At 37.2% G+C, this 27,989-nt stretch overlaps 1 protein-coding gene across 4 annotated transcripts; it reads right to left on the reverse strand.

Annotated features, from left to right (window-relative positions):
• Nucleotides 1-27,981, reverse strand: zmynd11 (zinc finger, MYND-type containing 11). 4 transcript variants are annotated; one of them, XM_065258462.2, is made up of 17 exons: nucleotides 27,817-27,981; nucleotides 24,259-24,390; nucleotides 24,006-24,165; nucleotides 23,206-23,229; nucleotides 22,847-22,879; nucleotides 19,977-20,138; nucleotides 16,762-16,839; nucleotides 16,555-16,647; nucleotides 16,365-16,452; nucleotides 16,208-16,263; nucleotides 15,746-15,823; nucleotides 15,538-15,656; nucleotides 14,040-14,319; nucleotides 13,091-13,159; nucleotides 12,659-12,952; nucleotides 11,964-12,149; nucleotides 1-3,352 (listed from the first exon to the last, which is right to left on the reverse strand). In XM_065258462.2, exons 2-17 carry the CDS (start codon nucleotides 24,372-24,374, stop codon nucleotides 3,230-3,232), a joined length of 1,959 nt encoding a protein of 652 aa, XP_065114534.1. In that variant the 5' UTR covers nucleotides 24,375-24,390; nucleotides 27,817-27,981; the 3' UTR covers nucleotides 1-3,229. The 4 variants fall into 4 exon arrangements, with proteins under 4 accessions (XP_065114534.1, XP_065114535.1, XP_065114536.1 ...); XM_065258463.2 differs by lacking the exon at nucleotides 23,206-23,229; XM_065258464.1 differs by lacking the exon at nucleotides 22,847-22,879 and having other exon boundaries at nucleotides 27,817-27,980.
• Nucleotides 27,982-27,989: the final 8 nt, after the last annotated feature.

The raw sequence follows: 27,989 nt of genomic DNA on the forward strand, positions 1-27,989 counted from the left end.
ACCGGTTGATATGTTTATTTATACATAGTACTGTTACATAATGTAATGCAGAAGAGACATCAGGGATGTCAGAAAGGAGAAAACGTTTACACCACATATGCACATGAAAAACAGGTGTTCCTAAAGCAAACTTCTCGCCGGGTGTCGGGAATTCTCAGTAGTCATTGTTCTGTCCGCATAAATAAAGGTTAAAAAATACATTTTATAAAAGGGTTAACTTGCAGTTACAAAGTGGCTTCAAATCACCCTACAAAACCAAAAGGAGACATCACCGATGACACGCAAGAATGGAAAACGTAGATCTGAAAATAAGGTATACACAAGCTGGTTTCATCATGCACACTGGAATGGAACATATTACCGTTATATCACAAATATTTTTTCTTTACAGACCTTTTTTATCAAATACATAGGTAATGCGTTCATGAAATGTACATAGGCTAACGTGCAAACGGCATCAGTCACGGTTAGCGGCGAACAGTTATTTACATGTAGTGCAACAGTGAGGTTGGGGCAAAGACAGAAACCTGGATGTAAATGTGTGATTTTAAACACATCCAGAACTTTAGAGATAAAAGATAAAGGTGCACATAGAAACAGGTCTGTGCAAAAACACCAAAAGCCCTCAGGTCACCCTATATAGCCTTCAGCTGGTTTTTCAGATTTAAACAAATACCTCAGCTAACCTCATTTGCATTAAACATTTGTTATTGCAATAATTACTTAGACATTTAAGTAGTAGAGTAGTTCACCCAAAAACATTTTATTTCATATTAAGAGAAATTTGGATATTATACTTAAAAAGATAGTTCACCCAAAAATGATGTCATCATTTACTCACCCTCAAGTTGATACACCCATTTATTAATTTGGTTGTTCTGCTAACACAAATGAAGATATTTTGAGCAATGTTTGCAACCAAACCATTTATGAGCACCATTGACTTCCACAGTAGGAAAAAATAATACAATGGAAGTCAATGGTGCTCATGCTTTAAGCTGGATTACACATATCTTGTGTTTGCAGAACAAAGACATTTATACAGGTTTATATCAACTTGAGGGTGAGTAAATGAGATTTTTTTGAGGGGGTGAACTATCCCTTTAACAACCAATTATAATAGGTTTTAAAACTATATGAGTGTCTAGGTAACAAAATGTATATATCTATGTGAACTATCCTTTAAAGGGATAGTTCACTTTAAAGGTGCAGTGTGTAATTTTTAAAAGGATCTTTTGACAGAAATGCAAAATAATATACAAAACTATATTATCAGGGGTGTATAAAGACCCTTCATTATGAACCGTTATGTGTTTATTACCTTAAAATGAGACGTTTTTATCTACATTCACCGAGGGTCCCCTTACATGGAAGTCGCCATTTTGGAGCCACCATGTTTCTACAGAAGCCCTTAACGGACAATTTTTTTTTTACTAAGTTGTCTCCGATGATGACATGTTTGTCCGGTGGCGGCTAATGTAGCTTCTCTATGTGTTTCAAAAGCGAGGGGTGAGCATTGGACTGAGCCGTTGGTTGCAATTCGCAACCTCACCACTAGATTCCGCTAAAATTTCCACACTGCACCTTTAAAGGTGTACATTTTAGCGCCATCTTGCCGTCAGATTGTGAAATACAAGCTACGGTAGCCGCCACAGGATAAACATGTTGTTGTCTAAGACAAAATATAGTAGTGACTTTGTAAAGCAGTTTAGGGCTACTGTAGAAACATGGCGACAAAAGATGGCGACTTCCATGTAAGGGGGCCCACGGCGTATGTAGATAAAAACGTCTTATTTTTAAGTTAATAAACACATAATGATTCATTTTGTAATGTCTTTATGCACCACTGATGATATAGTTATGAATATAAAACTGCATTTATGTCATTAGATTCTTCTTAAAATTACACACTGCACCTTTAAAATGAAAATTCTGTAATTTTCTCATCCTCATGTTGTTCTAATCCTGTATGAGTTTCTTTTTTCTGATGAACACAAAAGAAGATATTTTAATAAATGATGGTAAACACACAGCAGATAGTGACCATTGACTTCCATAGTAGGAACAAAAATATTATGGGAGTATTGTGATAAATGATAAAGAAAATATTTTGATAAATGATGGTAAGCACACAGTTGAAGGTACCCATTAAATTCCTTTAAAATCATTTTTTTTAATTCCTACTATGGAAGTCTATGGTCACTATCTGCTGTGTGTTTACCATCATTTCTCAAAATATCTTCTTTTGTGTTCATCAGAAAAAAGAAAATCATACAGATTTAGAACAACATGAAGATGAGTAAAAGATGACAAAATGTTCATTTTAAAGTGAACTATGCCTTTAAACTTTTCCCTCAGGTTACAAAGTGCAGAAGGCCATGTCAGGTCATGCTTAATAATTAACCCTTTAGCGATCCTTTCTGATTGTTTAATTAAACTGATCTCATTTCTGATCTCAATTTTGCTATTTAATGAGATTATCACATTATTTTCACATTTCATCTGTAAGGACTTGGTTATGCCCACACAAAAAAATTAGGATAAGTTACACACACGAACCTCACTAAAGATCCCGCTTGGCGAAAATCTAATACATGTACGCTACAGAAATGGACCCAAAATTAGCACATAATTTAGTTTTCTCATTAAAAATGAAAAGGTCTATTAAAAAAAAAAAAAACGTAACCATGAAATGTGCATATTCATTAATGGAAGATTGTATCATTCAGACAGACATGACATGCCATCTTTAAACCCTGTTCCCAAAAAACATCACATCACAACCACTGATAAAAACCAACCGTCGACTTTAAAAGCACCAACTTCACTCAATGCAGGAGGCTGACATGATTCACTCGTTATAAAAAGTCAAATATATCTACATAGCTTAAGATTAAGTCATTTAAAAAGAAGACGAGTACTTCACATTTTAGCTAGTCTGTACGCAAGCGAGGCTGTTTTCCATTGTACAGCAAATGAAAGGGTTAAAAGCAAAAGAAGATACGAAAAGTAAAATCCAAACATAAAACCGTCTCCGGGTAAAATCCTGTACTCACTGCCCGGTTAGCATTCACTTCGGGTAAAATGTCCCACTTTAAGTGTTTTAGAAAGCTGGGGTTTTAAATGCTGGCTACAGATGACGAATCCAGGTGGTAAGAATTTAAGCGCTTTATCCAATAGCGTGGCTTGCAGAGGAGGAGTCTAGAGAGTGGGCGTGGCCAGGTGCGTCTCATCTCTTCCGGCGACAGGTACGTTTGTGGTCGGCGTGCCAATGCTCCTGCTGGCATTTAATGGAGCAGTATGAAGTGTTCCAGCAACAGTGATACATCGCCTCCTCTTCGCAGTTATAACACTGAAATTTATAATCAGGGTGTCAATTTTTAAAATACAGAAATGGTAAAAGGGGGTGCGATTTGTAATATTACTAAATCAATATCCCTCTTGGTTCTAGATACATATTTAACCAATCATATTTTTTTTAAAGGATTACAGTTTACATTTTCATATTTGGCAAACGCATTATAATGTATTACAAGCTATACATTATCAGTGTGTCTGTTCCCTAGGGTTCGAACCTATGACTTTTGCTCTGCTAACACACTGAGCTACAGGTTTGACTTATGGCTAGGGTTGGTGCATTGACACTCATTTTTCATTTTCTGTTGTAGAGCATTGTGTTATCAACACAAATGTCATGAGTTTGATTCCCAAGGAATATTTATAGTTCATTTTACTCACCCTCAAGTGTTATAAACACATCAATGGTTTAATAGATTAACACTGGGTTTGGCAATATGAATGTAAAAATAAAAACAGTACAAATCTTTTTTAATCGGAGGCTGCCATTTTGTTTTCGTCACTATTATACATGACGTCAAATGGTTGCAATAAAACTCATTTTATTACCGCTTGGGCATGCAGGGTATGCACGTGCAAATGGGCCCGGGCCAATAGGGGGCCCGGCCCTAAGCCCGCCACAGCTTTTAATAAAAAAAAATTTTCGTGGCAGCAATAAATATATTTTTGTATTCATATCATGTGTAGTGATTTCTTATTTCTCCGTAATGTCTAATTTCTCTGTCATTTCTTGTTTGCGTTTATTTTTTTTTTTTGCACTACGCGGCTGCCGTAGACTACCACGCCATAATTTTTTTACTTGACGCATCGCTGCGCCAAAAAAAAAAAAGAAAACACAACGTGAGAGGTTACTATAGCGGCTATCTACTTGAACATTAAGGATGGACAAATATAAAAGTGGGGCCTCAAAGAGAAAAGAGAAGGCGGAGAAGATAGTCACGAGTCAAAAACTACCCAAAACATTTAGTTCTCCTTTATATAAATCTACCCTTTAAGTAAAAATATTTGACTAGTGTAGTGGAGGATTTTATTATGCTTTCTTTTCATATTATTATGCTTTATTTTTCATCCTATTTTTCATTTTTTAATTACAAAGTTCATTGAGTGTGTTTCACATGAGAATCATGTTTTTCTGCTAACGTACAGAATTATGCTCTTTCTGTCTTTTCAGCAAGTACAAATGTCCAAGGACTTAAACATCATGTGCAGTCCTATATGATAAGATAACGAATGAATCATTTAGCTAGAAACCCAGTAAACGGTAGAGTTTACTGAGAACAAGACATATGTTTTATGATGTCATTAGATTTATGTTTAACTGTTTGTTTCTTAATCAGTGACGAATTGAAGGTTGTTTCTCTAAATGACGTGGTAACTGATGATTATACGTGTTTCAGCATCTTGCTATAAATATGTGTTCAGCCTTGTAATCGGGGCTCTTAGGTTTTTAAACTTCTTGCACCACGGGGGTGAGAGCCTATTCTGCAGAATATATAAAATTCAGACAAAGAAAATTCTGTCGACAGTGTGTCTGTGTGATCCTTGACTTTTGCTCCTAGTGAGTATTATTTGATGCGGCTAAAATTCCACGACAATAATGGCGACGAGGATGCGGATTCCACAGCTGTAGACTCCAGGTTTGGGAGAGACTGACTGATCACCCCTGAGACAAGAGGTCTCGGGCTCCGTACCCCAGGCCTAAGGGAAGGGAGAGTCTCAACCAGTTCTGAAGTCAAGGCTGACGGAATCTGGAAAAGAACCGTTGTGGTGGCATCTGAATAGATAATACGGTAAGCGTTATTTCGTTCGTGACCATGGGTCAGGGTAATTCGAAAGGGAGTACAAAGTCAATGGATCTGGAAAATGGTGTGTATGCTCGAGTGATCAAATCGAAGGGCACGGGGGCGTTGGAAAGCGTAAACATCTGGGAGAAAAGGTATAATTTTCCTCCTAAAGGGACACTGAGTGTAAAAGCACTCACTTTATTAAGGGAAAAGATCATTGCGGATGGCAGAGAAATGAGAGCACAGAGTAAGATAAGAACCAAGGACGAGCTGACTCAGACTAAGTCAGAGCTAAACATTAAGCAAATGTTTTTCCTACATCAGATTCATTACATGATGAACCTAACTTTCCTTTTTTTTTTTCCCTCCTCCCTATGCACCTGCACGTACCCCACCTGGGGTACATTTCCAATTCACAAGGGTACCGCTTCTGGACGATGACCTCCAACCCCCTCCACAACGTCGCCCTCCACCACCACCTGCTCAACAAATCGCACAGATACAACAACCAGCTCAACAAGCCGCACAGATACAACAGCCAGCACGACAAGCACCACCTTCTGCACCCCCGCCACCGCCGATGCAAGAACTGCCACGTGGACCAGAATCAGAGATCATCCACATCCTTGACAGCACTTTTGAAGAGGACAAAGATGATGTTCAGATAAAGACGGAACGGGAGGCAAGGCCTAAGGAAACAGCAGAGAAGCCGTTCACCAGAGAAACAGCTATCTTCAGCTTTTGCCAAGATAGGAGAATGGGCACAGCCACAACATAACAACGCAATTTCTCTTCGCAAGGACAACGCTCCCGAGAGAACGGGCAGCAGAGAGAATGAGAGAAGAGGAAAGGAGATCCGAAAGAAAATGTTTGCTGGTATTGCGGACAGAAAGGACATTTGAAAAAAAACAATGTTTCCATTTCTTGAAAACTCAAGGGACGGAGGAATCCCAAGCGGGCGCGGGCAACTTGCCGGCGTATAAGGAAAAGGGTGACTGAAGCCAGGAGGGGGAAGGGGAGCATCGTACGGAGGCGGGTAAGTCCAATCTTGTTTTTCTGCGGTTCAAATGCCATATTATCTGCTTGCTAATTCTGTTTTTTCTGATGTGTGTGAAAGGGAAAGAAAAGCTCTATGCAATGAAGAACTTGCTTTGCTTGATGCTGAACGAGAGGCAACATCTCTAAACTGCCTCTCGAAGAAATAATGTTTGAGGGACAGGCATTGTTGTTTATGGTAGACTCTGGTGCAATCAACTCTGTCATACGCAAAGATGAATTCCCATTTGTCACCTTGAGTGGGCAGTTTAACTCATCTATGAGTGCTTCGGGGCATATAGTGAGGGAAGAATTTACTGCTCCACTCTGTTGTATGCATGACGGTAATGAGTTCATGCATATGTTCCTTTTATCTGACGCGTGTCCGGTAAACCTCATGGGGAGGGATTTGATGTGTAAAATGAATGCTAGCATCTTATGTAACAACCAAGGCCTGAGTATTTCTTGTTGGGATCCCAGAATGTTGTCTATATGTGTGTGTCTCTGTTGTATGTGTTACATGTGTATGAATGGGCCTTCCAGAGTGAAGAATTGTTTGCTGAAGGGAAGATAAGATTGCCACAGACCAGCGAGGTCATTCCAGTTGATAACATGCATTGCACGGCTCATGTTGTTGAGACAGCAGAGCGAGAGTGGGAAGAAAAATGGTTCTCTATAAAAACCGAGGGCTTGACAATAACCCATATATGCTGGAATGACTCATGGTGTGTGGCACTCGTTCAGTTGACAGGAAAGCAGGAACAAATTTTTGATTTTGACAATTCAGTACCCCACATCTCCATTGCAAAAAATACTAGTCAGCCATTAGAAATGCAGGTGAATTTGCAAAGGCCTGCAGCGAGGCTGTTGATTGGGAACCATTGGCAGATAGCATACAGTTCTCAGAGCAGTTATCAGCACACAGAAGAGATTATGCTGCTTTTTCATGGCTGAGAGAGAGAGAGTTGTAATACAGAAAGTTGTTTCTGCAGATTTCAACTCACAAAACAGTTTGTCAGTACACATGACGTGTGCTAGTATTGATTTACCGCAAAAAGTTCTTGACAATGTACCTGATTACCTGTGGGCTAAAGACAAGTATGATGTGGGTTTGATTAAAGGGTGTGAACCAGTAACTATCACCCCAAAGAGTGATTATAGACCATGTAAACCCCAATATCCTCTGAAAAGGGAGGCGCTTGAGGGGATAAGGCCAGTATTTTAGGCATTATTGGGATAATTATTCCCTGCCCACACTCACCTGTGAGAACACCCATTTTTCCTGTACAAAAAGTCAGGGATGCAGGTCAGCCCACAGAGTGGAGGTTTGTTCAAGATCTCCAAGCAGGAAATGCTGTGGTACAAGCAAGAGCACCTCACGTGCCAAACCCTTACACAATTTCTCACAGATACCAGCTGATGGCCAGTGGTTTTCAGTGTAGTGGATATTTCGAATGCATTTTTCAGTGTTCCTGTCCAACCTGATAGCCAGTTTTGGTTTGCTTTTACATTTGAGAGGTATAGCGAGAGCCCCACGATTTATAACTCCGCCTTGCATTGTTCATTACAGACACTTGTGTTGGATGATGATGTTGCTTTATTGCAGTACGTGGATGACCTCTTGGTGGCGGCACCGACTCAGCAGTCGTGCACAGACAACACCATACGGCTGCTCACTCATCTAGCTGAGGAGGGCCACAAGGTCAACCCCAAAAAGGTACAGTGCTCTGTCCAGAAAGTAACCTTTCTAGGACACGAAATTACACCTATGGGTAAGTCTCTCTCTCCAAAGAGAATAGAGGCAATAGCTAACATACCAAAACCCATTACAAAGAAACAGGTGATGTCATTCTTGGGTATGACATCATATTGCAGGACTTTTATTGCTAATTATTCTGAGATGCAACAACCATTGCATGACATGATTTATGAGAAACCTTTTGCACCATCAGAGAAGCTAGAATGGACAGAGAAGGCTGAAAGGGCATTTGTGGAACTAAAACAGACATTACAGCAGGCACCCACTTTGGGGCTGCCATATCCAAAAAAAAAAGCCTTTTATTCAAATGGTGGATGAAAGAAATGGCTGTATGACATCTGTTTTGTTGCAAGAACATGGTGACAAGTTGAGACCAGTTGCATATTTTTCAGGACGCCTTGATGCGGTGGCCAGGGGCCTACCAGGATGTCTCAGGGCTTGAACAGCGCACATCTCACTTGTCTGCAGCAAGATGGCTGCGTTATTCCTGTGCATTGTTACAGATGTCTAATGTCACAGTTGAAAGATGTACAGTGCTAAACCCGGCGACATTGTTACCTACACCTGATGAAGGTACACCACATTGTTGTTTGTCTGCCCTACGGGAAGTATGCACACCAAGGCCTGACCTTGCTGACACACCCATACCTAAATGCACCCTCACATATTATGTGGATGGTTCCTCTTCCAGAGATGACAGAGGCATAGATAGGATGGGGTGGGCAGTTGTGTCTGACTTTGAAGTAGTGAAATCCGGATGCTTACCACCTCAGAAATCTGCAAAGGTGGCTGAATTGCATGCACTAACACAAGCTTGTCAACTTGCTACTAATCAATCTATAACCATTTACATTGACTGCTGATTTTACTGACAGTTTCTCTCCTATAGCAAATTTTACTCCTTTCTCAAATAGCTGTGTGCAAATGCAAAGCACACACCAAGGAACAGGACGTGATCTCCAGAGGAAATGCACGCACGGATGCGGAAGCATCTCTCATGACTACTAACAAAAACGTTTCTCTTACACAGATTTCCCAGGAAAAGGAAGCCGAAACACCACAGGAGTTACTAATAAGCATGCAAACATTTTCTCTTCCAACAGAAATAGCTCTATGGAAATCGTGTGGAGCAACCAAAACTCCTGAAGGGATTTGGATGGGTCCAAATCAAAAACCTTGCTTACCTAAACATTTTTATTCCCATTTTGCTAGGTTGACACATGGGGACCACGGTGACATGCGATACTCTTCAAAATGAAAATGACATGCTGCAATATTGTATTTCTATGTCCTCTGTATTTCAAAATATCTCCAAAGCAGGTTAAATCAGCCCTACCCCGTCCAGTAGAAGAACCATTACACAACATCAAACCAGGGGATTACGTGGTGGTAAAGAACCTCAGGAGGAAATCCTGGAAAGCCAGACGGTGGGAGGGGCCATTTCAGGTTCTGCTGACGACTCACACCGCTGTGAAGGTCGCGGAGCATGCCACATGGGTGCACGCTGCCCATTGCCGGAGGGTTGGTCCTGGACTGCAAGGTGTAAACCAAAGGGAGGACGGCTAGTCGACTGCTACGGACTACTTTTTCGTATTGGTGGGAACCACAGATACCTGTATACTGCAAGTTTATACGAAGAACGACACGAGAGAACTGCAACAGCTCACAAAGTATTGGAGGACGACTCCAGTATTCTGGGTTTGGTTTGGACACACGCACACGACATCTTTAATGATAGCTTGGCACGACTGCACCGTGTGGTCCTACCAAACCCGAACCTACAAAGGAAATTAATCAACAAGGGCTCACGACCCCAACTCTAACTGTGCTCAGGGCTCACGACCCCAACTCTAACTGTGCTCAATCCGGAATCATCAAGGGCTCACGACCCCAACTCTAACTGTGCTCAATTTCTTCAAGAAAACAAACTATTCTTCTTCTTTCAAAAATGAGGTTCATGATCATACTATGTGTGTGTGCATTTTTACTTTTCCAACTGCACAGAACTATATGCACACTATGGTTAAGGGTAATAAACAGAGCTACGTAACGATGACAGTAAATGAAGTTATGAATAAATCATAAAAAGGGAGGAGTGTAGTGGAGGATTTTATTATGCTTTCTTTTCATATTATTATGCTTTATTTTTCATCCTATTTTTCATTTTTTAATTACAAAGTTCATTGAGTGTGTTTCACATGAGAATCATGTTTTTCTGCTAACGTACAGAATTATGCTCTTTCTGTCTTTTCAGCAAGTACAAATGTCCAAGGACTTAAACATCATGTGCAGTCCTATATGATAAGATAACGAATGAATCATTTAGCTAGAAACCCAGTAAACGGTAGAGTTTACTGAGAACAAGACATATGTTTTATGATGTCATTAGATTTATGTTTAACTGTTTGTTTCTTAATCAGTGACGAATTGAAGGTTGTTTCTCTAAATGACGTGGTAACTGATGATTATACGTGTTTCAGCATCTTGCTATAAATATGTGTTCAGCCTTGTAATCGGGGCTCTTAGGTTTTTAAACTTCTTGCACCACGGGGGTGAGAGCCTATTCTGCAGAATATATAAAATTCAGACAAAGAAAATTCTGTCGACAGTGTGTCTGTGTGATCCTTGACTTTTGCTCCTAGTGAGTATTATTTGATGCGGCTAAAATTCCACGACACTACCTTATTAAAAGTTTATGTTGTTAACAGACCTGCGTGCCACAGTTAACAGTGCCAACGGGCAAGGTTGGGGGGGCTTTGGTTTAGGGGCCCATACATTTTTTTTGCATATGGGCCCGGGACTCACTTGCTACGCCACTGGCTACAGCGAGGTAAACGTGATGAACAAGTCTTCAATTGGTAGATTATAAAATGATGTGAAACAGAAGATGAGAGTTATAAATGCACACAGACAGCAGGTGGCAGTACTTGGTCCGCATTTCATTAAAAATATAGCAGCAGGTCTTAATGGCGTCCTCTGTAGGTTAAAATTAGTATTACATTTTTTTTTTGTTGATTTAAAGTAATGAAAATATTTCATGTGTTACTATCATCATTTTTAAAGTTATAAATTTTCCCAATTTAAAGACTGTTACATGAGTAGTTACACGAGTAAGTATGGTGGCACAAAATAAAACGTGGTGATTTTTTAAGCGGATACATGTGTAGCGGAAGAGCACTTAGTTTGCAGCACTTCGACCTCGGGCGCAGTAATATTAGTGCTCTTCCACCATACAATATACTTCTCATTTTTTATTCGCTTAAAAAAATCGCCAAGTTTTATTTTGTGCCACCATACTTACTCATGTAACAGTCTTTTAAAAGGGAAAACATGGAAGTGTTTGGTGGCTTCTAAATTCATTCCTGTTTGGATCCTAAGGAATTAATGGGGCTAGGCTAAATGGTAACACATTTACGACGCGCTGTACAAAGATTAAGTGCACGCATTGAAAAAAGATAGGTTTGTATTTATTCGTCTAAGTTAAGGTAAGAACATAGTAAAATATTGAAAAACGGTGTCTTCCTTTAAAGTAAATTATTAAAGCATATAAGTCTTCATAGTTGGGGTACCTTTAAATGGTTAGGGCAAAGGTCTAAAGAAAGATGTTGATTCAGGAAAAAGATTAATCTGAGCAAGAACAACACAAACCACACTCTTAGTATTGACATAAACAATAATTGCTCTCATGCTGTTCTCAAAGCTACAACAATTCCCAGAAGACAACTTTAAAGTTCAGGTGAATAACTTGCGGAAGAACAATTATCTCTTAGCAACAGGGCAATCTATAAATAGTTTGTATATACACAAACAACATCATGAGAGGCCAATTTGGACTTCTTAGAAAAGTGATTGTCTAAGCAATAAAAAAAAATCTACACTCAAAGCATAAGAGAGACTTGAAATCTGCCTGTGGGCTACTAAATATTACCAACGAGTCACATTTGAATACATTCAGATACATCAGAATATTAGACTTTCAGTCATAGATAGGCTTTTAAAACCCTGAGGTGCTGTGAAGGTTTACTCACCCACTGCTTCTTCTTGGTCTGGGATAAAAGTTGTTTATGCTGAGCTACCATCTTCTTCATCTCCTCCATCAGTTCTTCTTTGCACTTCTCCTTCACTTGTTTGCACTTTCGTTCCATCTCGCCCTGTGTGCTTGACATGGCTTTGCTTACCGCCTGCCTCTTCTCTTCATCCATCTCTGCTCGCAACTGGAAAGTTAACCGCATACCAAAGTAAGATGATTACTTGACTTGTTTTCGACTGTTAGGGTGCTAACTTTAGAAACTGGGGACCGTGAGAGGTCAATTTTTGAGTTATATTACACAGCTTCACGATAATCCCAGTTTAAAGGGATAGTTCACCCAAAAATGAAAATTCTGTCATCATTTACTTACCCTCATATTGTTTCAAACCTTTTGAAATTTCTTTGTTCTGCTGAACACAACTGAAGATTACAAAAAGTTAATAACCAAACAGATATGGGGCACCATTCACTTCCATAGTGTTACTTTTTCCTACTATGGAAGTCAATGGTGCCCCATATTTGCTTGGTTACAAACATTCTTCAACAACTTTGGAACAACTTGGGTGGGTAAATGATGACAAAACTTTCGTTTTTTTGGTGAACTATCCCTTTAAGTAAAAAAGGGAATGTTTGATTCTTGCCACAAGAGGGTGCCAGAGAGCAAAACAAGTTTATATAAATTTTCCTCCTCACCTTGTCTAAAGCTTCTTTCAGAACACGTTCCGTCTCTCGTTTGTTCTCTGCCTTCATCATTTCTTTAACGTCGTTGAAGATCTTGGTGTATTTGTCGTGGCACATGTTTTGGCAGCTGCCTTCGTTGACCGTCTGCGTGCCTTTGTGAATCATGCGGGGAGTCGAGGATGAAGAGGAAGACGACGTGCCAGACTTTTTGGTCTGGGTGGAGACGGACATACGCTCGGGGTGATTGGAAATGCTCGTCTGAATCTCTTGACTGGAGCTGACGGCCTCCACCTCAGGCTCGGGTTCCTAAAATAACAGCGGGAGATGGTACAGGTCAGATGAACCGTGCATGGTATTAGTCTTATTTTACAATACATATACTTATTTTATGTATTGGTTATCCAAAGCAACCTGCACTACTCACTACAAGAACATTTTACCAACCTCTTCTTTGGGCTCAGGGACTTGAGATCGACGGCTTTTCTTAGCTTTGGGTTCTTGGTTGCTTTTTGCCTGAAGGAAATAAAGATGGCCAGAGAAAAATTAGATAGACAGATGCTGAATAAAAAAAACTTGCCAATTTACATGTTCAAATAACATGGCTTTTATTCAAAACGACAAACAACACAAACACAATATAACAGGAAGTTAATCTTTTAATAGTCGACAATATTAATATTGCCACAATACAACATTTTGGTAAAGCAAACAATATTAAACATGAACTTATATTGTATCATACTTTTTAGTTGATACTTTACTTTTTTTAACCACATTGTAACATAAAAGTTGCTTTACATATTATTAACTTTTAATCAATTATAATATTAATAGTTTATGTTATTTAAATAATAAACTAACATTTGGATTAAGGTGTCTGCTAAATAAATAAATGCAAATATAAAGATACTAAAATTTCCACTTTTCATTCATTGAGTCCATTAAAGGCGGGGTGCAAGATTTTTTGAAAAACGCTTTAAAAAAGTGAGTCGGGCCGAGTACCAAAACAAACTTGTAGCCAATCAGCAGTAAGGGGCGTGTCTACTAACCAACATCGTTGCCTGGGTTGCATACGTGTGGGGTGGGTCAATCAAAAGAAGGACCAGATTCTATAGGGGTAGGGGCGTGTTTGTTAAGGTGATTTCAAATATCAACATTGGATTTCAGAGATCATGCACCCCACCTTTAATATGGTGCAAGCACTTCAAAATCTATGATGTGTGAATTAAAAACCCAACAATAGTTTAGTGCATGACATCATATCCAATTGCTGGCCAAATACGCAAAGGTCTGCATATTTTTTTGCATGCTGAAAGTCTAGTATGACCGCAGCATAAGAGTATATGTAAATGTAGCACGGACACATGACTAGAGAGCGACAGGCAAACCTCACCTGCTCATTGGATGTGGATGAGATGCTTGACTCCGCCTCCTCCAGTCTGTCTTCTGGTCTGTCGTGCCTTTCTGATCTATCGTGCCTTTCTGATCTTTCGTGCCTTTCTGATCTATCGTTCTTCTCCTCCAGCTTCCCCTTCCAGGTGCGGCCCTCCCTGACAAATCTCTGATGAAGCTCCAGCTCCTCGCATGCTTTCTTCCAGCCAGCGCTGCGCTTCACCTGCAGCTGCTGCACGCTGACAGAGATATCCTGGATGTTGTCGGAGGGAATCCAAGCCCTGCGGCAGAACACAAGGCTGCTTTATGACCTGATCCATCATTATGTGCATGTAAAAACTGGCCTGAAGGAGATGGGTTTCTGTATATTTCGACTTCAGAATTTGCCTTGCTTTTTAAATCTCTGATTCATGATTTAATTTACTGATGGACAGATGAAATGACATTATAAGCATTCACAACTGTTTGATTTGCAATACTTTATCTATACCTTCATGATTATTATGCATTTATTTTGTGACCTCACATTAATAAAACAAATTGTCAAAATTTTTTAAACCACAGAAACTTTAAAAGGGACACTCCACTTTTTTGGAAAATATGCTCATTTTCCAGCTCCCCTAGAGTTAAACATTTGATTTTTACCATTCAGCTGATCTCCGGGTCTGGCGGTACCACTTTTAGCATAGCTTAGCATAATCCATTGAATCTGATTAGACCATTAGCATCATGCTAAAAAATAACTAAGAGTTACGATATTTTTCCTATTTAAAACTTGACTCTTCTGTAGTTACATCGTGTACTAAGACCGACGAAAAATAGTCCCTTTAGTATCTTTCAATAGAAGGGACTATTTTCGGGTACTGCGTAATATCACTACGCCTGCTGCAGCCATGTTACGACAGCAAAGTCCTTGATTATTACGCCAGAATGAGAATATAGTTCTTAGCCACATCTGCCTAGAAAATCACAACTTTTAATTTTCAGTCAATCTTAGTACACGATATAACTACAGAAGAGTCAAGTTTTAAATAGGAAAAATATTGAAACTCTTTGGTTATTTTTAGCATGATGCTAATGGTCTAATCAGATTCAATGAATTATGCTAAGCTATGCTAAAAGTGGTACCGCCAGACCCGGAGATCAGCTGAATGGATTCCAAAACTGTAAAAATCAAATGTTTAACTTTAGCGGAGCTGGAAAATGAGCATATTTTCAAAAAAGTGGAGTGTCCCTTTAAGGAGGTTATTGACACAGCATGGTTTTAGTATCCAGCACAAGTCATTTCAAAGGCAAAAACATCTATATAAACCAGTTACATACCAACTTACAATGCATTAAATCTACACCTTAATATCAGTATGTGTGTTCCCTTGGATTCAAACCAATGACATTTGCGTTGCTAATAAATACACAATTATCTACCATCTTTAATAATGTTTCTGTTAATGGTCACCTACTCTTAATTTCTCTTATATCTAAAGTAACCTGGGCCTCACCTTTGGTGCTGGTGCCCAAAGAAACGGACGTCCACCTGGCTGCCCTCCCTTTGCAAAACTTTGGCCGGCCAGTAACCAAACCCTTTCATCCTGGCCCAAACCAGCTCGTGATTTGGACTCTACACACAGACAAACACCCTTAAATGACTTACATTTACAGTATGAATCGCATGGAAACCTACAGGAGTAAAAGTGTCTGTGCACTTACACACGGGAAACAAAACCAGTTCTCAGGTCTTGCGTTCGAGAGATAGAAACAATTTCGGCACAACATTAACTCGTTTAGCTGGAAAACAAAAACAATTGCATCATTTACGTTAAATTTATTCATGCAGCAGATGCTTTTTTCCAAAGCAACTTACAAATAAATAAACATTTAACATTTTGTGTAATATAAACCTTACGAAAAGTAACCATTGTGCTACCATGGCGTTTATGGCTTTTTGTAGCAGAACCATTGTTGCTTTAACTAAACTGAAACCATGGTTACTTTTCGTAAGGGAGGTGTAGCTGGACAACACCTTTGCATTAAAATTTATTTATTTATTTTCAATTAATCCTACTTACACTAGATCTTTCACGCAATATGGTTTCAAAACCCAAACAGCAAAGCCGTAACCATGTAAGTGCATTAAATAAGTTTTAAACACCATTGTTCATGTGTTCTGACCTCGTGGCACGTGTCATTATAGAGAAGTCTGGCAATTTCTGCTTGATCGCTGTTCACTGTTGAGAGAGAGCGAGGGAAATCGGTCAAGTTGACACTCGAGTTAAGTGTTTGTGTGCTATTTCATAAATCACATCACTGCGGGTTCAGACCAGCTCACCTCCGTGCAAAATGCATATATTGTGAACTATAAGCTGAGCGTCAGCCCTGAATTCTTCGAAGGTCTTGTATTTCCCTTCTGAGATGTTCTGTGGAAAAAGAGAGAGCAGAAAAACATACAGAGGATGATGGGAGATCAGTTCGTACCCTGCGGCTTTACAGATTCTGATTGTGGAGTACGAATTGAATACCTCTTGTATGTTATCCACATCCAGAGGTGTGTGAATCAGTCTTTTGTATATGGGTTGCTTCGACTCTTTACCTTTCTTGTGCAAGTCCACAGCCTACGCGTAAAGAAACAAGTTGTAGATTAATACCAAGTAGGATACAGGTGTGAAAAGATGCTTTGATTTTATCAAATGTTTTACTGGAAGTGTGAAGAGAACTATGACACGCACCCTTTCCTTCATGCGAGCGAGAATGAACTTCAGGTATGTCGTCATATCCTGTTTGTTCAAATTCTTCCTTTTACTGCCCTGTTAATAAAGACCGCAAAACATTTTAACCACATGATTATCTGTGCTTTTAGGGCATTCAGAAATACATTTTAACGTTTTGAATGTGAAGTTCTAGATTTGACATTGAATCAATGGTACAAAGTTGTCAGAACAAAGCAATAGGGTTTTTGATCATTTTAAGCATCTGGCAAATTAATATAATTCATTTTATAAAATCTGACAATGAAAGAAAAACAGTTTACAGCATAAATCATCTGGTTGACATCTTCATAAATATAATCAACGGTGGCGGCCGGTGACTTTTTTTTCGAGGGCGCTCAATGCGAAGTTTGTCACAACATGTATGTAGCCGGTCATGTGTGTTGTAGCAGTCACCAGCCGCCACTGATAATCACCCTGTCTGTGAAATCCAGAATAAAGTCTTACATATTATGAGATTTGGCATCAAAGTTTGATTTCATTCTTTGATATGATCTTACTCAGTCAATATTAAATATATAAAGGTTATTTTTAACAATGTTCTTTACATTATGTAGGATGATTTTGGTTACACTTTATTTTGATAGTCCACTTTAGACATTCTACTAACTAGAAATAACATTGCAACTACATGTCAACTAACTTTCAATAATTTGCAACTATATGTCAACTAACTGTCATTAGTGTATAGACCAATTTCGAGTAGACGTCACAGTTACGTCACTGCAAACTGCGCTCGCAATGCGGTTGCAGAAAAACAGTGGAAATGAATTAGACACGAGTGAAAAGAACAAGATAACTCACTAGAAAATGTCCTGTTGTGCTGTTAAGTGTCAGAATAGAAATGCTAAAAAAAGATGGCTTTCATTTTTATGGAATACCATCGTCGAAGACACCATTTGAAGATAAACGTAGGTGTTTATGTTTGCAATAAGCCCTTAAACGGACAGAATGGAGCGAGGAAATCATCTGGAAATCTTTTAATAATTAGAATAGAAAATAATTAGAGAAGATGTCCGGTGTTCTGTCGAAGTCTGTTCCCTCCATGTGTTTCTTATAGCGTTTTTATCACGTTACAATTATAATTTATTCAGAATAAATGTTTTTTATACTGAAAAAGAAATAATATAATTTTTTTTTAAATATTTCATAATTTTTTCGTTTTCTTTTATTTCTTTTTATTTCCTTATATCTTAGCTTATGTCTTCTTCCTGTTTGTTCTAAAATTATTATGTTTACATACTTAATAAATATATCAATATAGCACACACATGATGTAGTGTTATTAATGTATAAACGGGCCTTTTTAAGGTATGTTTAAACATAATACTTTTATAATAGTTTAGAACAAACGCGTAGGCTATAAATATAAGGAAGAAATAATAGAAAACAGGAAAATTATGAAATATTTAATAAACGTTATTATATATAATACATGATAGTATTGCTTCTATATGTACTTTAGCGATTCAGACTGTAAAAATAATTGATTTAGCAAAAAAGAACAATACATTTACATTACATACATGCATATCAATAGCCAAGCCATTTAAACTTTTTATTTATCTAAAAAATAAACGTAACGTGATTAAAACGCTATAAGAAACATTGCACTAAAGGGAAACATAGGGGAATCAGACTTCGACAGAACACCGGATCCATAAAATCACGGCTTAATGCTAAAACACTTCTCATAGCTACTATGGAGCAGTCACTTTCTGCAACCAGTTTGGCCCCGCCCACAAAAAAAACGTAATCTCTGTTTGCAAAAACGAAAGTGGTCTATTAGTAGACTGTAAGGGTTGGGGTTAGGAAAGAGGTTTGGGTTAGTGGAATAAGTTGACATGCACCTGCAAAGATACTTATAGACAGTTGAATGTCTGTTGAGATATCATCACAATAAAGTGTTAGTAGATATTAAGCAGACAGTCTACTAATTCTCTAAAGGAGTTCAGGTGTTCTTGGGGGGGGCATTTGAGAGTTAACACCAAAAATCAAGACAAGACATTCAACTTTAAATACAGTCTGCAACCATGTGCATAGCAACCGCAGAACACGTCCCAGCCCACTTTTTCCACACAAGACGAAAGCGTTAGGAAAATGCTTTTTAGAATAACAATAAAACAAAATTACCGCTTTTTACACAAAACGTCATAAAATAAAACACAATAATATGAAACTCGAAATATAATTATAATAAAAATAGACAATGAGTGCGTTTCTATGCCCAGTCTTACGTCGATTATGCTTAATAAACTGATTAAACATGGGGTCTTTTTTATCGGGGAAAGCCCATAAATGGCATTAGCAAAAACCGATCGGCACAGGCAGTTTTTTGCTCATTACCCCGGTGACGTCACTGCCTGCGAGAAACCTGATAAATCTCCAAGTCGCATGTAAATGCAGTTTTCTGCAAAGATGGTTTATTGATTTGCATGTAAATGCATGAAAAGAGTTTCTATAATAAGCAGATTTTTAATAGTTATCCGCTTATTCTGTGCAATGCATGTAAACACACTCATTGACAAGCCTTTAAATTTTTTATATTTTGTTTTAGAAGTAATATTATAATAATAGTCCAGTCAAATCAAATCTGTGATTTGGCTTAAAGTGACATGCTATTTAATTATGTAATAATATTATAAAAAAAGAAGGGGAAAATATCATGCATATTATTAAGACAGAATGTAAATCAGAATGTAAATATTTAGCTAATTTTTAATTTACTTTTTTTTTTTTTGACCTCATTGAGATGATTTCAGATCACCGCAATGATTGCACATCTCTCTAAAAACACAAGGGGGAGCGCCTGTATAAATTAGACATTATCAGCTTACTTTTAAATATATGTTATGTGTTTTAATATTTACTGCCAGGAAAACCTTGCAAAATATTTAATTATAATAATCACAACAACGTGTGAAAATTATTTCATAAACAAAAAAAAAATGTTTGAGAATGAAATGTCAAAGCACTAAAACAGGCAATTAATCGTCATAATCCGCACAATTTATTAGTCAATTAACCGTCAGACAAATTTCATAATCGTGACAGCCCTAGCGGTAAGGGCCCTAAAAAGGTTGACAACCACTGGATTAATGGATAATCATCTACTACAGCTTTGACATGGCTTATCCAATCAGAAGTCCTTTTTTCAAAAGTCTTTCCAAACTCACCCTGCAGATGCCACACTGCCAATGGGAGGTGGTGTCCCGTGGCCGATGGTCCTCAGGCACACACCGGAGATGATAGACACGAAAACATCCATCACATTCCAGAACATCTCCAGGAAGATGACACTCAAAGCAGTACCAGTCATGACTTTCTGCCTCCCAGTCCTAAAACACACAGAGGATAGTAATGCACATCCCCGCCCTCCTGGGCCACACTGTACTGACCCACACACCCAGTGAAACTCCCACCAATAAGATCTTTGATTCAGGAACAGTTTTTCCCCCTTTATATCCTGCAAATAAGATCTTGGGGAAGAGATCAAAGAGCAGCCCTCTTACTTTGTAATGTTATATACAGTAAAAACATACAGGCCAAATTGATCTCTGTGGAAAATAATTCTGTATTTTATTTTCCATATAGTTAACTCTAAGACTTCAGGTACTTTTTAAATTTTTTAAAAACAGAGTATGAGGGCTGCTCTTATTCGATTAGCAGTCACTACTATTCTCCAAAAGACCAACGAAGAATACAAACCCCATTGATTTATTCAAATACAGATCTGACACACAAGCAAGGATTACTCGGAAGATTGCAGGTGTATGTTTGATCAAATAAGAAGTTACATTTTTGGTTAAATTTAACTGGCCATTTTTTAATATGTCCTGGATATCTTAATGTTATAACAAAGTAACAAAAAAAAAGATAGCAGGACTTGGATTAAGAAGTTTAAAGAATTTAAATGAACACTTAAGAGACGTACAAATCCCAAAGAACAAAATTAACAAATTAACTGATGGCCATTTAAATCAAACCGTGTATATGACGAAATAATGTGTGTAGGGAACGGTGATCAGTCACATTCTCACATGCCACGATCACATTCACCACGTTCACACTGTCCTCTTTAAACATCTCTATAATCTACGCTACAAAACAGTCAGACAACACATTCTCAGATCTGGTTATAATGAATGAAATATTTACAAAATCTATAGGCAGTAAACACAGTTTAAAACAAATACACTCTTAAAAATAAAGGTGCATCACGATGCCAAAGAAGAACCATTTTTGGCTAAATGGTTCCATAAAGAACCTTTCTGATTTACAAAAAAGTGCTTTGTAGTTAAAAAGGTTCTTCAGATTATAAAGTAGTATGTAGAAATGTTTTTTCTAGGAACCTTTGACTAAATGGTTCTTTGAGGAACCAAAAATAGTTCTTCTATGCACTGCACAAAAATGTCTTGTTTTCAGTCAAAATATATATTTTAAATTAAGATGTATTTTCTTAACAAAATGACCAAGAAAAATAAGTCTAGTTCTTAAACAAAAAATATAAAATTTAAGTTAATTAGTGCTGAAAACAAGCAAAGAAATATGCCAATGGAATAAGAAAAATTTTCTTGAAATAAATGTACTTTTTTCATAAACACTTAATTTAAGAAAAAAGAAAAAAAATGTATTCCATTGACAGATTTTTTGCTTGATTTAAGCACAAATTCGCTTACATTTTATATTGTTTGTCTAAAAACTAGACTTATTTTATCTACGTAATTTTGCTCATCAAGAAAATACATCTTAATTTTAAAATTTGGTAACACTTTACAATAAGGTTCATTAGTTAACATTAGTTAACTACATTAGTTAACATGAACTAATAATGAACTGCACTTATGCAGCATTTATTAATCTTTGGTAATGTTAATTTCAACAATTACTAATACTTTGTTAAAATCTTGTTAATGTGTGTTATTGCACTGTGATCTAACATAAACAAACAATGAAAAGCTTTATTTCTATTAACTAACATTTACAAAGATTAATAAATACTGTAACAAATGTATTGCTCATGGTTTGTTAATGTTAGTTAATACATTAACTAATGTTAGCTAATGAAACCAAATGTTTTTAGATATTTTTACTGAAATCAAGACAGTAAGAAAGTAATTTTTTACAGTGTGGCACCACTGCACTGCAAAAAAATTATTTTCAAGAAATAAAATCGTAGTATTTTTGTCTTGTTTTCAGTAAAATATCTAAAAATTCTTAAATTAAGACGCTTTTTCTTGATGAGCAAAATGACCCAAGAAAATAAGTTTAGTTTTTAGACCAAAAATATCAAATTTAAGTGATTTTGTGTATAAAAAAAGCAAAAAAAAATCTGCCAATGGTGTAAGAAAAAAATCTTGAAAATTATATATAATTCAAGAAAAATTTGCTTACCTCATTGGCAGATTTTTTTGCTTGTTTTATTCACAAAATCACTTAAATTTGATATTTAAGTGATAAAACTAAACTTATTTTCTTGGGTCGTTTTGCTCATCAAGAAAAAGCATCTTACTTTAAGAATTTTTTTATATTTTTACTGAAAACAAGACAAAAATACCAAGACATTTTTTTCTTGAAAATCACTTTTTGCAGTGTGTAAATAGCACCTTTATTTTTATAAGTATACTGTACTCTCCACAAGTAAAAAGTTTATATTTAAAATGGGTCTAAATCAGGGTCAGAAATCACGAGGGGCTTGGCCTGGTCACAAATGCCATGTCACAACTATATATATAGAAAATATAGTCATAATTACGCATATTATTGCATAACATATGATGGTTTAGGTCAAGGTTCTGAAAAAACATGTAATATTGTCTTATATATAGACTCAAAGGTGAAAACGCCCCAAACCAAATGGAGAAGAAAATGGTCACCCCTTAATGTAATTTCTGCCCCTGACCTTAACCCTAAAGTATCAGCATGTTAACTTGGAGAACAGAGAGATGATCTTGATATTGACATACAAATCTTGCACAAGAGTCAAAAATCACTGTAGATTCTAAAAACAAAATATGTATTGATAAAGTGTGTGTAACATACGCACATCTGCAAAAGGAGCTTCAGAGAGCAGAAAGGGCTAGAAAAAGAGAGAAATCACTAATACTGAGCATCCAATGACAAAACAAAGATGCAGGATAACCCCACACAGCCCAACTCTGAACATAATGAAGCTTTTTTGGTACCAGTATCTACAGTAACATTCTTATCAATAGAAATGTTACATATACAAGTATATAGCACATGACTTCAAGATTCAGTTTTACGGATTTGGAGGGAAGTCCTATGGGCTAAGACACTGTAAAAAAGCTGCATTCAGTTCAGGTGCTGTACATATGTAGGTTACAAAGACTATAGGGCAGATTATGTTGTTAAGAAAATCACAGCAACTTGATATGGACGTACCTTGACTTCTTCTGACATCTGCTCCTGCGATTGCAAGTGATCCAAAAAACATTGTTAAAATCCTCAAACTAACCAATGGTGTTTCATGTTAGGGACACGCGGGTGGGTGACAGGTGTTTGTAACAGCATTCGCAGAAAATGTACACTAGACAGTGGTTCTCAAACTGGGGCGGGCGGGGGGAAGTTTTATAATTCATTCAATATACATCCATTGTATCATTAAATATTTTTTGTTTAATTCAAATTTTAAGCTTTATGTCATAAATTGTCTTTGGGAGGGTGGTGCAAAGGGATGCACCCTACATACTGTAAGGGGGAGTGGAGTGCACGCCAAAAGTTTGAGAACCACTGCCTTAACCTGTGCTTCTATATAGGAGTCATAATAATGTTTCATAATAACACACAGTTTGTTGACCACACATAGGCTTCGTATTGTCGTATTTGGACCTGAAGAAGCCTAGAGGTATATTTCTAGCTGTAACCCAACCCCAAAAACAAACACGGTTTCTTTTAAACACTCTGTCTCACACAGCAGAGGAATGTCTCTGTGTGCTGGTGAAGGGCCTGAAACATCACCAAGTTGCATTGCAGTGTATATGGAGTGTGAATGTTAAAGTCAAGAAGTCATTATTTTGTTCACATAAGCTGAAAGAGCCAACAAATGATGATCTACTGTATAGAGTCATTGTTGGATCTATATGGCTTTATGTTTCCTATAATTGCTTACATCCTAATAGTGTTAGGGGGTTGGTATCTATTAAACGCTTTATATTTAAAATAGACATGGTCTGACGTCTCACCATCTCATCTCCGGGCAGCCAGTATCCCTCCTGCTCGATCCCAGCTTTGGATCCCTTGCACCCAACAGTGAGGGTCTCCACCACCAGCCCATCTTTCACCGCTAGGACCAGCTGCCTGGCCGTGTCTTTTGGATGCATCCCGTACACGCGACTTAAATACCTGCATCAAACCACACACACAGCTCTTAGACATCTCAACCATCTTCTTCTAATCCACTGTCGGCAATGAAGGAGAATCAATTAAAGCACGCACTTTGAGATTCTGTCCATGTTTGCGATCTGCTTCTGGTTCCGGATGACTTCGATTGCGGACCACACGTACTGAACCACTTTGGGGTCCGCCTGCCTCTTCTTCACCGACCTCGACATTGTAGCCAGTTCTGACCTGTAGCAAACAGAGACACCTGCTTCAAACTCATGGTTTACAAAACCAGAATAAGTCACGCTACCCGTGGTAAACAAACTACAGGATTGAAAGCTCAAGTTCTTGCATATAAAAGAGCAAAATGCAAATATTTGATAGTTTTGACAGTGAGGGCATCAAATTACGCATCATGGAGGACCACACTTTCTGGATTGACTGATCAATAGATTTTTTCCCCTTTAAAAGTGCCATCTCAATTATAACACAAAAAGAAATACCTCTGACACTGACAAGTATATTTATATTGCTGTTCTTTAAAGGGGACATTTCACAAGACTTTTTTTTTAAGATTTAAAATAAGTCTTTGGTGTCCCCAGAGTATGTATGTGAAGCTCAAAATAGCATATAGATAATTTATTATAGCATTTCTTATAGCCACTTTGTAGGTGTGAGCAAAAATGTGCCGTTTTTGGGTGTGTCCATTAAAGAGCAAATGAGCTGATTTCTGCATTAAATAGCAGTGTCGTGGTTGGATAGTGCAGATTAAGGGGAGGTGTTATCCCTTTCTGACATCACAAGGGAAGCCAAATTACCTATTTTTCACATGCTTGCAGAGAATGGTTTACTGGGTTGGTCTTTTTTCACATTTTCTAGGTTGATACAAGCTCTGGGAACCCAATTATAGCACTTAAACATGAAAAAAGTCAGATTTTGTGATTTGTCTCCTTTAAACCTTTTCATGATAATAAAGACTATGTATAATGAATATGTTTGACAAGTGCTGCTTTTTCAAATGCATGCTGTAAACTACTTAAACTTACAGTGATTTTAGATTAATAACGACTTCCTACTGATCAAAGAATATGTATAATGAATATGTCTGACACCTGTATTAGCCATCATTCACTTGTGATCCCCAGGTGTAAACAACCCTATTAGATACAGAGGAGCACCCAACTATCTACCTTTTCATATAAAACAGGCCAGGTTACATATTCAGCTTTGTCTGAAACAGTATCATTAAAGCCAGAAAAAACAGAAAAGAAATATTAAATTGAGTCCTTCCCAACATCATGTCAAAATGTTTGTGAAGAGCAAAAGTGCTTCTATAAAAAGCCTTCTATAAAAACATCTTCTGCATCTGCAAACAAAGGCCTGCAGTATTTTTGCTGTTCGTGTGTCACGAAGAACAGATAAAAATGTCACATTTATTCCTGTTGCACATACTGTACTGTTAGTAAAGGCGTCTACAATGAACCCATGGTTCTTACACAGAACTAAAGCTGATTCATATTCTGTACCTGACATTTATTCATGAAAGCCGACTTGCCAAAGTTTCCTATAATAGCAATTAAATCAATAAACACTCTAAAAGATTTTATTTGGAAATAGTAACCTGCTATTATTAGTTAACCTGCTATTATTAGTTAACCTGTTATTATTAGTTAACATGTTATTATTAGTTTACTACATTATTTACAATGAACAATACTTCCACTGGATTTATTAATTTTAGTGTTAATTTAATCATTTACTAATATTATTTTAAATGCACACTTGTGTTTGTATACTTGACAACTAACATGAATAAAAAAATTATACTGGTATTAACTAACATTATAAAATATTAATAAATTCTTTAAAATAGGGCTGTCAAAAGATTAATTGCGATTAATCGCATACATAAGTATGTATGTGTATATAATATAAATAAATAAACAAACTATATATATATATATATATATATATATATATATATATATATATATATATATATATATATATATATATATATATATATATATATATATTAATGGTTGTGTTTAAGAAACATTTACATTAGGGCTGGGCAAAAAAAATGATTTTTCGATTAATCGTCTTTTTTTTTAAACGTGGTCGATTTAAAATATATATATTTTTAAATGAAATAACCTGATCCTGTTTGATCAAGGAATGCGACTGTTTTGACTTTTTTCAGCATACATTTTTCATTTTGCATCAAAATTGTAATGTATTTAACATAACTGTATGCATTTGAAAATTAGAGATGGGTTCTGTTTTAATGTACCCAAGTGTATCTAAAATAAAAAAGTGTAATATACAGGTTGTTGGCTCTTAATTTCTTTTATTAATTACACACTTGTAAACTTATGTTCACTGTTTTTTTTAATAAATATAGTATTTGTATTAAATCTATATTCATTGAGTTGAATCGAGTATAAAAATCAATCCGAGAATCGGAATCGAACCAAGAATCGAATCGTTAGCTTATGAATCGAAATCAAATCGATCCAGAACCTCTGAATCGATACCTAGCCCTAATTTACATGTACATTAAATTTTATATTATAAATAAAAAATATACCTAAATAACAGTTTTCTTAAATTCATACATGTATGTGTGTTTTTATATTATACATACACATAATATATACACACACAGTACACACATATTTATGCAAACACAAACTTTTATTTTGTATAGAATTAATCGCTGTTAATCTTTGACAGCCCTACTAAAAATAGATTGCTCATTGTTAGTTTGTGCATTAACCAATGCACAGAGAACTTCAATGTAAATGCTACCAAGAAAATTGTCTGTGAATGCCATAAATGAATTTTATGTTTAACTGTCTGCAAAAATCAGTTGTCTAAAAATTGAGACCAAGCAATGTTTTTGTGTGTGTGTGGGGATGGGGGGGGGGCGAATAACTCACATTGATTCATTTGTATTTTACAACTAATTTGATGTGACAGGCAAGACCTGTTCGCTTTATTGCGCAATACGGATGGGAACCAGCGGCTTCCTCATTAAAGGTTACTAAAGTAACAATGTAACTTTATTATTTGTAACAATTGTAACTTTTTATCACAATGTTCCATTCCAACCTTCTTAAAATGTTGCCAGTGAATGAAAAAAAAAACCCGCAGATGTTTCTCTGTATCTACCAGCAGCTCATGTGATCCACAAGAAGAGTGCTGGAATGTACGTGCAGATCGGAGCAAAACGCGCTAGGAAACGAAATCACACAAACATACAGATTCAAGAGATTATCTTGATTGAAAACATGATGATTTTATTAGTGATATAAATCAGATCCTGCGCTAATCGTGTAATCGGCCACAGTGCCAAAAAGAAACAACAAACGCATGTCTACGAGTCACAAAACTACAAACGCGACGGCATCGTAAACACGCCAGCCGTTTTGACGTCGTTTCACAAAATCCTAACGCGACGTTTCACATTATATCCCAATCGAATTGCAAATGGAGGATAAAACCTTCATCCGTGCCTAGACATTCTTGTTGGCTGGTTTGTAAGCTACATGGACGCCATGTTGATATCCCTCCCTCGCTTCTAGACAAAACCAACCAGTTGGGAGTGGATTTTTTGTTCCCCTTTGCAGTGAATGTCATCAAATCGACCCGGTTTACGCGTCTACTTACCGCCGCCTGAAAGCTGATCAAACGCCTCGCCGTTTAGTCTCGCTTTAAGAGGTAACGCAGCGCTGCTTGCATTTGTGTTTCCGGAGTTAAATGTCAGAATTGTGGTTGGTTGGAGGAGCCCGGCCACAGTTGAGCGCTCGGAGGGGGTAAACACACACTCACATACACTTAAT

Source organism: Paramisgurnus dabryanus, chromosome 22 (genome assembly GCF_030506205.2).
Source record: "Paramisgurnus dabryanus chromosome 22, PD_genome_1.1, whole genome shotgun sequence".
Classification (NCBI taxonomy): domain Eukaryota; kingdom Metazoa; phylum Chordata; class Actinopteri; order Cypriniformes; family Cobitidae; genus Paramisgurnus; species Paramisgurnus dabryanus.

Excerpts from the sequence above, each read along its gene's own strand:
- zmynd11 (XM_065258462.2), bottom strand. The coding sequence starts at position 24,374 with ATGTCGAGGTCGGTGAAGAAGAGGCAGGCGGACCCCAAAGTGGTTCAG. Across the intron at positions 16,840-19,976 it reads GGCAGTGTGGCATCTGCAGG|GGCAGTAAAAGGAAGAATTT; the intron begins GTGAGTTTGGAA and ends CTTTATTAACAG. Across the intron at positions 14,320-15,537 it reads TTTGGGCACCAGCACCAAAG|GGCTTGGATTCCCTCCGACA; the intron begins GTGAGGCCCAGG and ends GTTCTGCCGCAG.